This window comes from Bemisia tabaci, chromosome 3, assembly GCF_918797505.1.
Source record: "Bemisia tabaci chromosome 3, PGI_BMITA_v3".
NCBI classification, from domain to species: domain Eukaryota; kingdom Metazoa; phylum Arthropoda; class Insecta; order Hemiptera; family Aleyrodidae; genus Bemisia; species Bemisia tabaci.
In genome coordinates this window covers 2,309,158-2,325,340 of record NC_092795.1, presented here as the reverse complement: position 1 = coordinate 2,325,340, position 16,183 = coordinate 2,309,158, and the positions used below count along the sequence as shown (strand labels likewise).

Sequence of the window (16,183 nt, the reverse complement as noted above, 5' to 3'; positions counted from 1 at the left end):
TCTCTTAAACAGTCAAAGAGAGTAATGTTCAGATGCACACAAAATTCTTTTTTAAAAAAAGCCAGACTTCGCTTAAGGGCGGCCTCTTGTTCGTTTTTTTCTCAGAACGATATCACCATATTTACCATTACTTTTACTCGGCATCTGAAGTAAAGGCTAAAAAAGTAAGGCTTTGTATACCAAGATTTTTATGTACAATATCTTTAGTACTTAAGTAGGGAATGACTAATATTTCCCAATGTATTTTGCTCTGCTCTCCCAGCGCCGCGCCGCACAATGGATCGTGTTAATCGGAGAAGTTATAGACATGAAATTTTTGACTAACACTACAAATTGTAATGTTTAATTCGCCACATTTCAAATTTTATGGGGAGCCTCTAGCAGAAAATTTCACGAGGAAACCAATAGAACCGCTTTTAAAATCTCAAAGTTTTGTATAAATGAAGTTGTAAGCTTTTAAAGTTTCCAAATCTTGGCCGACCTCTCCCACTGACTCGATCCACCGTGCGCCGGCTGCCGTTATTTCGCCGTGTAGTGTCGATGTTCTGAACGTGAAAGTGCGCCTTCAATTTACCGTGTATGCAACAAAGACCTCTTTCAAGCAGCATTAGTTGCATTCCCCTAGGCGTTTCCATTTACAACGTCTCCGCTGTCTCGTGATCTTGCGATATTTGTGGTTTTGTCTCTTTATTTTCCTTTGTGAATACAAGGACCATTATCCAAAGTAAAGTCGTATTTGTATTCTCCCGAAACAATGTCGATGGATCTTTTGGATCAGCGAAATCAGCACCTGAGGTGTTTTTCGACTCATGTAATATCGATGGCAGACGAACAAAAGATATCTCCTGCACCTCATTTCTGCAGTTATCTTAAAACCACCGAAAATAGAAGTATGGTTTCAGAGTTTCACAGTCGAAATTACAATATTCAGTAAGAATTTTTGGTGAACATATCAATTATTTCGGGATAAAAGCAGTTCAACTAAGAAAGAAAAAAAAATTGTCCTCCTCAATTTCAGCGTTCGTCCCTCATCATTTCCCATATATTTGTACATTGGATGGAAACGTTCACTCTGCATGTTATTATAAGTATAGTCATTCTACGCACCCACAAAAAAAAGCAAAAATAATAATAAAAATTATAAAACTTGGTTCTTGATGGAACAAAATACTTCCCCGTGCACGACCTGGTATGGATACTAATATTTTGCTTTTATTGGTTGTAACTTTGTAAGAGAGACGGTAAGTCTTTTTCTTTTCCGAGGTTCAGGGTATGTAAGTGCTTAGCTCAAATAATTTTCCGTTGATAACGTTGAGTGATGCTTAGGTAGGTATCACCACGATTAGATATCATTACTCTTCATGTAATAGTTTCCATGCCAAATATTTTATGGGGTTTTTTTCGAGGAGTCGGACCGTCCCGTCAGGTCCCGTCACGGTTTCATCGGACCCATCCCTTTTAGTGCAAATCCTCACGATAAGGGTGAGGGGGGAGGGGAGGGGGGGCTTTTGAAAACACTCTAGCTTAGCGCGGCTTCCTTTTCCCGCGAAAACTCAGTTTAAAAGGTCCAATAGCGTCTCACGTAGAGAACATCACGTGACGCGAAAACTCCGCCCCGTCCTTATCCATGCATGAGTCTTATCAGCGCGTGCGCGCGAATTCGAAGAAGACCACTTGAAATTAATATTTGCTCAATTGCTCATTCATTTATCCACCGCCCGGATTTAGCGTTCAACTTTTCTGTGATTCCTCCCAGGATTATACGAATCCATCCGTGCAGTTGTCACTAGATTTTCTCTCGGGCACCCACGAACTTCCGGAGTGATAAAAGTCGCATCGAGTGACCGAGTTGTATCGTTGTTTGTTATCAGCTGTGCGTTCTGAAGTAAACAAGTAATTGAAGTAATGGTCGTTGCAACCGATTCTTGATTGTGCCTTGTGTTCGAGCCCGTGGTTCGTTTCGTGTTGTGTGGTAATAATCGAAATTCGACTTGTCTCTCGTTGTTTGTCAGCTCAAAGTGACTCTATGCTCTCCGTTTGTGTCAACTCTCAACTGTAGACTATATTCTTATATCTAACCTGCTGCAATTCTCCTTGAATCATGGGCAGTATAGGCAATGATCAACCTGCTACTGGGAAAATCATCGTGGTCGCCAATAGGTTACCGTTTGTCTTGAAACGAAATGAAGCCGGGAAACTCATTCGGATTGCCAGGTAAGCTTCCTTACAGTTGTCTCCTAAATAACCACCTATCGTTAGAAACTCTCCCCATCCTCCGAAGGAAGCTTTTTGAGGAACGCATTTAAGTATGGCTGTCTGAGTGCTCCCTCTCCATGAAGCCTCATTCACACTATTCAAGTTTTCATTCAACTCTTTTTCTGCTTATATCATGGAATAGTTCCATCATTTGATATTGACACGAGAACACATCAATTTGGTTAAAAGTGAAACAGAAACTTGGATGTGGCGTTACCTGGTGTGCCCAGTGTCAGTGCCAATTGGATCGAAGAGAGAACAGAGAGTTTAAATAAAATCTTCCCATCGACATCAGTGTAAACTGTATCTTTGCAAATTGGAAGCTGGCGGTGATATCTAAAATTCTGTGTGATGATATCACATGGCAACGGCAGCTGATTTCAATTTTGTTTAGTTCAACTTCCTATCCATCTTTTTTGTCGCTTATGTCAGATGAAAAGTTGAATATGTAGTGGTGAATTGGGCTTAAATCATTTTTTTTTTCTTGTTGTAATACATATTAGTTTTGTGAAAGACTGGACATTTGAAGTAGGTAAGTATCTTCAAACTTGAAATCCAAAAAAATATATGTCCTTACAATCAACTGAGGCCCAGTCCTGTTAAGGTTTCTATGCTCTAAGTTACTCTCAGTGTAACGAGTTGAGGAATTCGCTCAATTCAGTATTGCAACTGATATAGAGATCGGGGATTAAAAAAGCAGGGGCTTTTCTTCAGCCGAATTATAAGGGGGCAAACGCGGTTCAGAGAAGCCAAATTTTTTTTTCGGAGGAGGGCCACGCAAACCCTCTACAAATCCCATTATTAATGCCATGAAATTGACCATGACTCACCAAAATTGAACCTACATAAGGTCAACTATGATATTCAAGGAGAGAGGGTTATACAATTGGATGTATTTATGCGATAGGAAGTACTTACCTATACCAATCTGCGCAAGAGATTGATAACATTTCTGGATTGGAGGTCGGAAGCTTTTTTGTGGCTCAAAGCTAGTATTCTACTTAATGGCCACTATGTACTTAAGACGAAGCCGTGAAGAAACATTACTCCTCATCAGTCTAAAGGAGGTCCCCAAGTTCTCTTGTAGGTCTAGGTAGACTTGTTTTACCAAGTTAATCTACTTTTCTACTACATTACGCGGAAAGAGTCTCCCTGCAGGCATGGGTGGAACTAGAAACTTTTCGGGGGGAGGGGGTTGTCACAGGGGCATCTCATCAATGGAGTCTTGGGGGCACAAAGAAGACAACCCTCCAAAGGGGTCTGCAGGACACCCTTAGCTCCAAAGAAAGTTGCAAGGACTCCCCTAGCTTAGAAGGGAGATCCGAAGGGCTTCCCCCGAAAAATTTTGAAAAATTAAGTTGTCTTCGGAGAAAGTTTAAGCTGTTCTTGCCCAAAAATTGACCTCATTACAATTTCCAAGATGAAGGATATGTTATGCACTTACTGAGGAAAATCTCTCTCATTTGTTGGGAGGGGCCAAGCAGATTTCGGGGGGAGAGGGCAGCCCCCCCCCCCCCTATTTTCGCCCTTGCCTGTAGGAGAGTTAAAATCCCTTCGCGCTCTCTGCCTCTTATCGGAACCTTGAAGATTTTTTTGAGTTTGGAAATAAATTTTAGGGATAGTAGCCAAACCACAGAGTTTTTTAGTTAATGTCTATTTACAAGATGCATGGATGCATTTCGGGTACATAATCCATCTTCAGCACACGCATGATAACAACAAGCGAAAATTTCACAAAAACGTGTCAAAATGCATGCTATGACTAATTAAATTAAAATTTAAAAAAACCTTGCAATATGCGGCTCAACTCATATATATTTTTTGAGTTAACCTTGCGCAAGAGACGAGGTCGAATTGGAATTCAAATTTCGGATGCGTTCCTATCCAACAGATGATAGCAGTCCTAAATTGTTCCCTGTTTACTTTGTTTTCAAAACTCCCAAATCAGATAGACTTCGAGTAAATGCGTTTCAGCAACCACCCCCCCCCCCCCCCCCAATCTGTGCTTCCTACATATCAACCCTGCAGATAACAAATTGCAATACATTTTTCAATTGGGAACTGCAATTTCTGTCTCATCCGTGGAAACTCCTATGTGCATAGGGAAACCAATGGTACATTCGTTGTTCCTAAACTGATGAGCCAGGAATTGTACTTCCTAATTGCAAAATGCAGTCCAATTGTAAGGGCGTTTTACCGGCAGGGCGGCGGGTTGATAATCCTCAGTGCTCTCTAAGAAATTCTAGATCGGGGTCATCAGCTTCCAAGAAAAGTGATAACTTTTTTTTTCTATTTTCTTTTTATTTGTCGTGAAGTATGAGCGACTCGAGCAATCGTGTTCATGAGCAATCGTGGATTGCGCCATTTGGAAGATTATTATCAATCCCTGCGTCACGTAATGTATTCATACAGGATGCGTACAGCCGCAGTTGCAATAAGGCTTTCAGCTTCAGCTTTTATAAGTTTCCATAACCGTAATTCATTCTGCGCGTGTCAAGGAAAAACGGCATTTGAACATCCGAACGCTGCCAGATTTCTCCCGGTAAAATACATATTTTCGAGAAAAATTAAGAATAATTTTCCTCGCAATTTTTGAATACCCTAGATTATTGCCGACATATATCTCAAGCGAAAAATTCTCAAATTCTCTGGAAATTCATATTTTATTAGAAGAATTTTGGGAGCGTCGCGAGGTCCACACGTCATTTTTCCTGAGGACGGCAGCATCGCGCAGCATGGTCACTGAAATGGAAAAATTGCATCTTGAGTATGAACAAAGCTATGGAGTGCCCACTTGACTTACACGGAGTAAACTTGAACTTTCGCCAGCGGAGGGAAGCATCGCACAGTGGAGTCAGTTAATTTGAGAGCTCGGAACCAAATGCGAAACCGCGTGTCTCCGTTTGCGACGTTGCAAAGTTCCTGTTATACGTTAAGCGATTCGTCACGGTTCCTGGCGTGGTCGAACTCGCATCGATCATACAAAAAATCGCGGCAGATTTTGAGTTTTTAGTCCAAAAAGGGACGATAACCTATACACATGAGCCCACAAAATTATTCTAAACCAAGAAATTGACGAAATTCAGAGAAATGAAAGCATAGGATCCTTTTTGAATAAAATCTCGCATTCGATACAGCTATCGATTTCTGTGTCGAATTCAAGGACTCTCCTTTTATTTCTCCTCTCTGAATTTTGTCCATTTTTTGCTTTGAAATAATTCTCTACAGGCTCACGCGCAGGGACTAATCGTTCTATTTTTGCCTAAAAATTCGAAATCCGTCGATATTTTTGACATATTCGGTGCTAGAATTGAGACCTACATTCTCTGAAAAATTGGGAGATTAATATTCAGAAGTCTTGCTAAAAATTCGTGTCTCCTCTAAGGAAATTTGACAACATACGGGGCCGGGGAGCCTGGCCTCCAAGAAATCTACTCGGCTCCTCCCGAGAAATGTATGGAATTTATTTGAGTAAGAGTGTGACATTTTTTTCACCTCAATAGAAATTGGATCAACTATTCAGTGGAAACAGCCCAAAATTCCTCCTTACACGACTCGTCCAATTCTTTTCAATTCTCCAGGGATGCCCCTCGCACCCTTCTGACGCTAGGGAAATCCTTCAAACCCTCCTTTGGCGAGTGGGAAAGCTCCACCAAGCCTTCCTTGTAGGGTCTCTTCTACCCCCCTTAGCTTATACACCCCCCCCGGCCCCCCGATCTTTCCTCCCCCCAGAAAAAGTTCCAAGTTCCGCCCGTGCTTGGCAACTTACGAAGGGCTCATACGGTGTTTTTCTTCAGCATAGCAGCGTAAACCACGTATCTCCATTGCGATGTCACAAAATGGCCCCTCCTACTTTCTTGAATATTCTGCTTACGGAGAAGAAAAATCGAGGAGGTTTTTAAGGCATTACGTGGACTAATTTTTTAGAGAAAAAAATGGACCGCGTCAAGCGGAAAGGAACAAACACACCAGCTATCGCCAGATTTAATCAGGAAATTTAATTTTTTACATGGAAACAGTAGTGTGGATTCTTTTTTTTGCCAATTTCCATCAATTTTCTGCTTAGTACGAAGCAACTTCCTTAAAAATTTCAAAAAAAAAAAAATCCGCACCAATGTTCTCTCGTAAAAAATTAAAGTGCTCAGTTAAATTTGGCAATAGCTGACGTAGCTTGGTTCCTTTCTGCTTAACGCGGTCCAAATGAAGTATGACAGAAAGCCTGCAACGTCGCAAATGGAGACCCGTGGTTTCGCACTTTGGCCATCGATAGGACGATAGGCTTGCCTCACTGTGCGCCGCGGCGCTGCTGTGCCTGTCCAAGTTTCAAAACCGCCTATGTCCACGTGGGGCTGTCATTAGAGCTTAGCTGTTTTAGCTTTTATGTGGCACGAGTGTCCCAGCAAAAAACTAGGCTCATGCTCGGCAATTAGGGCATGCTTCTTTTGTGCTCTGATCCGTCCCTCGATGATGTTCAAAGACGTGAACCGATGTCGAGTGCTTCCTACTTATTCGCCGTTGAGTTTTTTTCCTTCACTAATATTGGAAGAGTATATATGTCGCAGGCAATTAGCAATCGCCGGCAATTTGCAAGCGGTTCACGTGTTGTTTCAATACATCGCAATAATAAACATCGGCATAATGCAATTTTTAAGGGTTATGGTCTTCAAAAGTATGAGCTCGGCTTGAAGCGCCTTCATTTTCCGGGATACTCTACGCTTTGTCACGATGTTAGTTTAGTTGCCTGTCCAATCTCAACCCGACTTATGTCACGGAGATCACTGCGCGCTCTCCGGAGTGTGCATATTTCTGTCATATTTTTAAGGATGGAAAAGTGTCTATTCACATTACAGGCAACATAATCAGCAGTCTAATATTGTTCTCTTATTTTTGAATTACATGATTTTCTGTATTTATTCACCACTGGCTTGCAAATTGCCGGCGATTGCTAATTGCTTACGACATATATATCGTCCAATCGCCGATTAATGACGCGAACAGTGGGGTTATGTGCTTTGCGATACATCGATTGATCTGCCATAGTGCCATTTCAAGCTATGGAGAAGGATCGATGTACAGGGTGTTCGCAACGAACACCTTAATAATCGATTCCTCACCTCAGCTTCAAGAGATTTTTTACCTACAGGATGCGATATATCGCATGCCAGTTCGACCACTTCTTTTGAGCTTGACGAATCACCTTAAACAGCTCCTTTCGCGATGAGGTTCCATTTGGTCTACATCGTGATTTAGGAAGGTTTAAGAAGGCCCCCAAAATAGCATTATAAGATAATTTTTGCCAACCGCTATACTAAAATTCAGATCTATTATTTTGTAAATGGATCCTTGCGAAGGATTATCATGGTTTGTCGCTGCGGAAAACAATCAAATACGGAAGAAAAAGTCCTATGACTTTGACCCTCAAGTTTTGGAATTTTGAATTTTAAGGTAAGTGTGAGGCGACCTTAAAATTTACAAAACTCGCTCTTTATTTCCCTTCGTATTTTGTATTTTTTGTGGTGGTAAATCACTATAAACTCGTGCAAGAACTCTTTTCCAAAGCTCTACCGTGCCAAGGAAGAACGCCGTATGAACGGCTGCGATAGGATTGCGCGAATGCCCCCATTTTTACCTTTTTTGAGATGCACAGGATTGCGCGAATTTTTCTGGTACTGAAAACTCACATTTTTGCGCGAATATTCAATATTCAACGAGGAGGCGTTGTTCTGGCAACCTTGGTAGTTTGTGGTAGATAACTACATCGCGGAAGAATATTCATGCCCTCCTCACTTACGGGCATGTCTCTCTTCGATTGACAACCCTCGCAGCACGAATAGCCCAGAGAGCTCTCATAGACATTTAAAAAGTAAACTAGGGACCGTTGCCTTAGGGACCTGCGACCGCTACGCGGCCGCCAACTACTGAAAAAAACTACATGTACAAAAACGTAGAACAACCATGTTCAAGTTTTTTAAGAGATGAATGGATTCAAACTCCGACGGTCGCACCCGAAAGAAACCGTATATTTATCTCTGATTGCAGCGATATGCACCACTTCTATGTTTTATTTTTAATAAATGTTTTTTAAAAAGCTTCACACAGTTTTTCTGAATAATTTCCGCGCATTATTTGCCTAATGATCTCAAATAAAAGTATCGAAAATTTCGACGCGACCTTTTCGTTCGCTCTATTTAATGACTCAAAAAAATTAAATATCGTCCGAGTTTCTGAATCTTTACAATGAGGATACATATTTTCCTTTTAATTATGGTAAAAACTAAACCAGAAAGTCAAAAATTATGTAGGCAGGCGCTAATATGCGTTTCGCATCAACTGATCGACTGCAGTGAGTTTGGCGCGATGCGAGAAGTATTCATGCTGTCTCGTAGGCGCTAATATGGGCGGTGCGCGGCCAGTGCGCCGATCGCACGGTTTTGCGCAATGCGTGAAGTATTCCTAAAGTCTTGCAGGCGCTAATATATGTTCAACGCCTGCCACGCTGTATTTGGCGCGATTATTTGAACTCGCGTTAGAATAATCGTGGCCTCGAATGATAGGGCTTTAAAGGCTTATGATAAGCCAACGCCGTACGCGGATTGCAACGTTGCCTCGTTTCTTTCGATTAAATATTTTTCCGAGAAAAGTTAGGATAGTTCTTTATACCCACGACCATTATTAAATCTTTTCACTTCATTTATCACCTGAAGGTGAGACATCGATGACTTGTCAAAATGCATTTATTCTCCAACTGTTTCCTGTTTTGCTAAACTTCTACCTTAAATTAAATTCATTTTGTAATACATATTAATATTACAGATAAAATTACGCGGTATAAACTAACTTAGATGGCTTTCTTAGAGATACTGTCGGCAATCGAATAATGCGCGGAGCGTCAAACACTGGAAGAAAATTCGAAGTTGGGTTTGAGCCCAACATGCAACTATTTTAACTTCGCGGTAGGCCGGGTTGCATACGCTCGACGTTGCGGGCGAAATCTGAGTTCTGCCCACAGCTTTCACGAAGGGCCGCGGACGTGTGCAATCAGTGTTTTATCTATGATAAATGTAGTTAGTGTTAGTGTGCTAGTAGATAGTATTTGTCTCGTGATATTTATCCGTGACCAACGTATATTGAGTTCGATGCCACTTCACTCAAATTGCGGGATAGTATACTCACCCAGAATATATCTTTTTTCTTTATTCCTCAAGTCAAGAAAAATCTTCAAAAATAAATCGGGAAAAAACAAACAATGACCTTCAAGGAGGCGACTTAATTTCGTAACATGCACTCTACAGGTAAACCAAGCAATCGAATCGTTTTTCTTTTTTTTTAGTTTCTGACGCACGATCCTGGATAAGAGCATGATTTACATTCAAATGAAAATTAATACGGTCGTGAAAAGATATTTTCGGGCTGTTATCATATGTTACTTCTCGAATAATAATGAGAGGAGGATAGTCAACACTGCAAGTCGTCACTCGGTGGTACGAAGCCACGAAGCGCCAGTATTTGTTGAAATTTCTGAGCATTTTTGGTTTTGTAAATATATATTGAGGAATAATTGGATTATATTTTGCTATAAGGAACCACTATTTCTGGCCCATTTTAGAAACAACATACATGCCATTTGTTTTCCTATGCAGATTATGTGCTTTAATGGAAGAGCCAGAGATAGTGGTTCCTTATTGCAAAATGTAATCCAATTGTCTTTGTTTTACCGGGGGGGGGGGGGGGGGTAATTATATATAGCGTTCAGTGCTTTTGTATAAGGTTCAAATCTGCGTGGCAGGTGCAAGGAGGAGGCAGAGGGGTGTTTTTTCAGGGACCAAAAGTTGTTTCAAGGAAGTATTTCCCGCGGCGCGGGGAGTGTCGAAACTTTAACGACTTCCAAAAAATGCTCTAAACTTGATCAAAAGTAACCAACATCTCTCTATGTAAGAAAATTTTTAAAATTTAGGGGGAGGGACTATTGCCTGCCCCAGTGCCCCTCCGCACTGACTCTCTTAAAACGGCGCGGCGGTCTTAAGAAGGAGCCCAAACTTCTAGATTTCAGCGTAGGTATTTCTTTTAAACGGTCCCTTTTCTACTGAGAAACTGAAGTAGAGAATTTGCAGTCTGGAATTTGACGAATTTCGTATTTAAATGGAAATTTTTGAGTGAACTGAACACGAGGGTACCCTTGGTTCATGAATTGAACAATTATTGGAGAAGATATATGACAAAGTTATCTAATCTGCTAAAATACGTGTGTTTAAATGGGAAATGCCGCCAGATGACGTCACTAGGCGGTGCATTTTCTCACTTTTAAATTTTTTATACTATTTCCCGCATTAGAAAAAAATTATAAAAAATGCTGTGAAATCAGCTCTCTAAGCACTTTCAGATGAAGAAATAAAAAATTAGCTTGCAAAGTCTCCATTGGTTTCGGGCAATGTCCGAATCCCCACTGTAGGTCAATTTTGATGCACCTACATAAGAGCCATTGCTTCCTAGCCCTCCCCAAATGTTGATTGGGTTGGGGAAGAGGGTTGAAGTCTTGGATTTCAAAGTGACATACTTTCAAACGGCTCCCCTTTTAACTATGAAATATCGATTCCTTCTCCATGTCAAAAGTATGAAGGTATTCAGACTATGATGAAGTTGTAAGTCCATCTCTATCGAAAGACTTATTCCTTGTCTTGCCCTTTCCTCGTCGTCTTGACTTGCAACTTTACTTTCGTCGCCGCTCGCCGCCCGTCATCGCTCAGTAGCGTGGCGTGCTTTGCGACCTATCGATTGATCTGCCATTTAAATCTATGGAAATTAGCTCTCAAACTATAGCATAGTCCTATATTATTATTGTTCTCTAAATCCTTATCTTCTCACTTTCATTGTAAGTGTAATTTTGTAATTTTGTAACTATTCTCAAGCGACAATAAATAAAAAAAAAAAAAAAAAAAAAGAAAAAAAATCTATGGAAAAGGATCGATCAACAGAGTGTTCGCAACGAACATCTCAATAATCGATGCTTTACCACAGCTTCAAATGGGGTGATATCGATACCTAATCGATCATTCACGACTCGCCACTCCACCGTGCTAAGGAAGAACGTCGTATGAGCATTCGAGTGTTGACAAATTTCTCAGAATAAAACATGTATTTTTTAGGGAAGTTGTGCATCTTTCTCCTTGAAATTTTCAGATATTTTTGATTAAATCGTGGACAAAATTGTTTGGAAAATTTGAGGGAAAATATTCACAAGTTTCTCAGTAAATTCTGTTTTTCTTGAAGGAAATATGGCAACGTCTGAAGGCTCATGCGGCGTCTTCCTACAGCACGTATCATTGGCTTTCCATTCCGCCGCCCCGGTCTCCGGCAGTGGCAAGGCGTGACTGATCGATTATCGATAGTTTGCCATTAGAAAGCTTTCGTAAAGAATCGATTATTAAGATGTTTGTTGCGAACACTATGTTACTCGATCCTTTTCCATAGGTTTAAACGGCAGATCAATCGATGTATCGCATAGCACGCCACGGCACTGGTCTCCGGTCTGCGAACCGCAAATCACCGGCGCTCGAACTAAATCTATATTTAGACTCGTACTTGAAACTTCCTAATTTTTCTAGAAGCGAAATGAGTGAGTACACTCTGTAAACGCCCGCCCCCGCCACGGTTCTTATAGCTTATCGGAAATCTCCGAGAATGGAATATCAATGAAAGGGCAGCTTTATCGAGATGGTTCATTTTTCAAGAAATTGACCCACTTTCCATGTTTCAGTTTAGCTCATTTTCAATACTCGCACCATGCAACTCTTTTTCCTTTTATCCTTATGAGAAATCCTTTTTATTCGGAATTTCTGAATCTTGCAGAAATTCCGATGCGAATTGACCGAAATCAATTTAAATAGATCTACCGCTGCTTCTTTTCTTTAGGCAGCAAGCATACCGGGCGTGAATAGTTATCCATACAAAAACCGCCATTAATATTGCTCCATAAGCTTTCATGGAAGCGATGATAGACGTTGTTAACATATCGTCACCTTCCAGGCAAAGTATCACAAGCGCCATGCGACGTTTAAAAATTTCCGCCGCCATTTTATTTCTTTACTGAGAAATTGTTGGTTGAATCTGTTTGGAAATTTCACTAAATTTTATCGGCAGCACAAAGAAAATTCAGTGAAATTTTCGGACAGCTTCGTTGAACAATTTCTCTGTAAAAAATAAAATGGCGGCGGAAATTTTTAAACGTCGCATGGCGCTTGTGATACTTTGCCTGGAAGGTGACGATATTGCGGCAGTTATCGTTCATCTGAAGTTCGCCTTCAATTTTGCGCTTAGGTAACACATCCAACGGGGAATGCGCATAGTTACCTATTCGGAAAACACACTTTCCATCATGCCTTACCTATGATAGAACCGATAGACCATGCGAAAACTTATCGACGGGTATTTTCTACCCAAGGTTCGCCTTCAATTTCGCCGCATAGGCAAGGAACATTCATTTATTTATCTATTATATTTACGTACATGAAGGCCCCATTATTGGAGCTATGGCACAAGTCAAAAAACACCAGAAATTACAATATACAATAATTAAAATATAAATTAAAATGTTAAATTAAGTGGTGGTTGGTAGAATGTTATTCAACAGCTGAAGTCAGAAATTCGTTTATATCATAAAATGCCTTGGTTAAGAGGAGATTTCGAAGTAAATTGAAGAATTTCTTCACTTCACCATCGCGGAGTTGTTTGATGTTCCAGGTGTCCCAACATATTGTCGAGCGCGATAAGCACATTAAATGAACATACCGTATATGTACAGACGTACACTATGCACTCATACTGCAATTACATCACGTTATCCCGGCTTCCGCAAGCTCTCATTCTAGTTGAGGTCCAATGAAGGCTTTTGTGATCTCGTTGTTAAGAGGACTAATAGAAAAAGAACGAAGAAGAAGAAGGAGATGGGAGGCTCGTAGCAGGATCACCTCTTTCTCTCGCTGAAAGGTCGACGGTTGCAGTGATCCCCTGCCCGGCAAATTTTCTCGTCGTCAAAGCTCAAGGCAAATTAGTTGGCCAACTTTTAGTGTTCCACAGGAGGTGTCTGTCAACCTCATTTTCACACCGAGATCCTCATTCAGGATCCCGGATCTTTTCGTCGTAAACTACGAATTGAAATGAGCTCGGGAAAGCATTGAGTCTTATGGAAAGCAAGGTTCATCGCCAAGTGTAGTTGCGTTCTTTGGCCCACGGATTTGACGCGAGCTTTATGGCTTTCTCGAGGCTGCCCCGGTGCTCCCTCCCATAATTTGTCAAGAAGTTAAAAAGTCGCAGACTCATACTGCCCTGCTAAGGAAGAGCGCCGTATCAACATTCGAGAGTTGCTAAATTTTCACAGATAAAATGTTGATTTTTGAGGGAATTTGTCGATATTTTTCCTTAAAATGTTCACACTTTTTACATCAAACTGCAAGGAAAATTACCTGAGAAATTGGAAGAAAAATATTCACAAATTTTCTTGAAAATGAGTGATTTGTCACAGGAAATTTGGCAACGCCTGAAGGCTCATACGGCGTTTTTCCTTAGCACGGCAGCATAGAATGTAAATGAAACTTGTGTTTCCGTGTTTCCTTCCCCTGGTTTTCTTTCATTTATTTTTTGTGACGATTCACGGGGAATGGACACATTAGCACCGCCGCCAAGAGGTCTGTGCTTTCTGAATATGTTTATTGTCTTCACTACGTCGTAATCAATGTACGCAAGAGGCTCCCCGAAAAATTTTGAAAAATTGTGTGTCTCAGTGGCAGTTTTGAGCAGTTCTCGTCGTAAAATTGATCGAATTACAATTTCCAAGATGGGACACAGATCACGCACTCACTTCGCAAAACCCCTCACATTTCTTGGGAGGAAGACCCCGTAGATTTCTAGCCCCCCCCCCCCCCCCCCAATTTCGTTCATGGATTGAGCATGATGTTTATCTCAATATTTTATGTATGAAAAAGAAAATATTCATCAAATTAGTATAATAATTAAACTACAAATTCCTGGGGGATGCAAAAACTCCATAATGAACTTAACCGCTCGCGAAACTTTTACTTTAGAACACCAAAGACAGTTTTTCGTTGAAATCTCAAAATTCAATTTTCCACTAAAAAAAATCACGAAAAAAATCACTATGAAAAATATGTCGCCATGGTCTTTTTCCACGGGCAGACAAATTTTGCATTAGATTCTCATTTTAACTTGCATAAATTCCGTTGCCGCTAAACCACACCGATGTCTCCTGATAACGTAATCACTCGGCCATTCTTGAAAAGATGAATAGGTACATACATATATGAAGTATACTTTCTTAGCCGATTTTACTGTTGATAAATTGCGTTTGATTGCCCAACGCTCGTCAAGCGCAGCATACAATTTTGGCAACCCACTCTGAAATCGCATTGCAACGCGACGGGTGCATACACAGGATGATTCAAAAACCCCATAGCATCAGCACCAGGCATCACCTTAGTAGCTTTTGAACAAATCGAAGCAGAGACTTAAAATATGTTGAGTGCCCCTAGGTCAAAAATCAGGACCTCTGGGACGACTCTCTTCCTCGAAAAATAATTTCGAGGGGGTCTCTCTGAAAATGTGCACGAACACAAGGGGTTATTGGGGTGGTGCGGAACTTTAGGATCACCCTATATACTTGTGTTGTCTTAATTGACTGCCTCCCAACTGCGCTATTAAGCGGTCATCAGTTCATCGAGTCATTGTGCTCATGCATCGCGTTCTTGCGATAGTTCAATTTCTCAAGTATAGGGCCGTCATCAGAACGAAAAAATAAAGTGTAGAATGCCCTAATGTTGCGTCTACGTCCCATTGTTGCACAATGCATGCACACACTACAAGATTCAGTGAGTGCGCATCCAGTGGCGTGGCGTGAATGATCGAGTATCGATATTTCCTCATTTGAAGCTGTGGTAAATAATCGATTATCAAGGTGTTGGCTGCGAACACCCTGTTTATCGATCCTTTTCCATAGGATTAAATGGCAAATCAATCGATATATCGCAAAGCACGGCACGCCACTGTGCGCATCGACTTCTCCACCCCTCGCTGAGAAGGGCTCCGCAGGTGCGTCCTGTTCGCGGAAAATTCTGGAAATGTCGACCCGTTGAAATAAAATTCAACGATTTTTGTTTTGAAGTCAAGACCTCTTGACGCAAGGCGATAAGTTCTCGAAGAATCAGAGAATTATACTGCAAAACCTTAAATTTTTCTCTTGCAGCCGAAAAATTCATTTTTTCAGTGTCAACAGACTGTGCGCTCAAACATTTTCGCGGAAATAATTTTTTACTAGGAGTCATGCCAAAGAAACCATAAAAATTTATGGAATCATAGTTCCAAAACCCTGAAAAGTCATAGAATTTTGAAATCCAAGAAAATTCATCACTCAGTGACGTCCGAATTTTCGCCATGTTCAGGAGTTGAATCTTAGAAAATTCCCAAAACATGCAAACAGAAATCTCTAAATTTTTGGTCTGAAAGTATTTATCAAGAATGAAATAGAAAAAAATTGTGCTAGCTTTAAAATAATCCTTCTATCAAAAAATGCAATGTATGCCTAAAAATGAAAATTGAAGTTGAGGAATTTTTTCCATAAAGTACAAGATTAAAGACATTATAATTTAAAAAGAATCCTAGTGCCTCCCGCCGCTTTTGCCCTCGCCAATACTAGAAACTCAACCGGGAAAAATTTCCACCGTTCTCCAATCCTGCCTTACGAAGGAAGAACGCCGTATGAACCTTCAAACGTTGCCAAACTTCCTCCGTTAAAATATCTTTTTTGAAGAATGTTATGAATATTTTACTTCGAATTTGTCAGAGAATTGTTTTCGTAATGGCACCTAGAGTACTACCAGAAATTTTTAAAAGAAAACATTCATGACAGTCACTCATAAAT

General features: G+C 40.7%; 1 protein-coding gene across 1 annotated transcript in view; it reads left to right on the top strand.

The window, feature by feature from the left end:
* The first annotated feature begins 1,642 nt into the window (after positions 1-1,642).
* LOC109043277 (uncharacterized) overlaps positions 1,643-16,183 on the top strand; it is a 49,110-nt gene continuing 34,569 nt past the window's right edge. The window contains 1 exon segment of the mRNA XM_019060419.2: positions 1,643-2,214. Within this exon segment, the coding sequence (XP_018915964.1) occupies positions 2,102-2,214 (113 nt within the window). The 5' untranslated portion in view covers positions 1,643-2,101.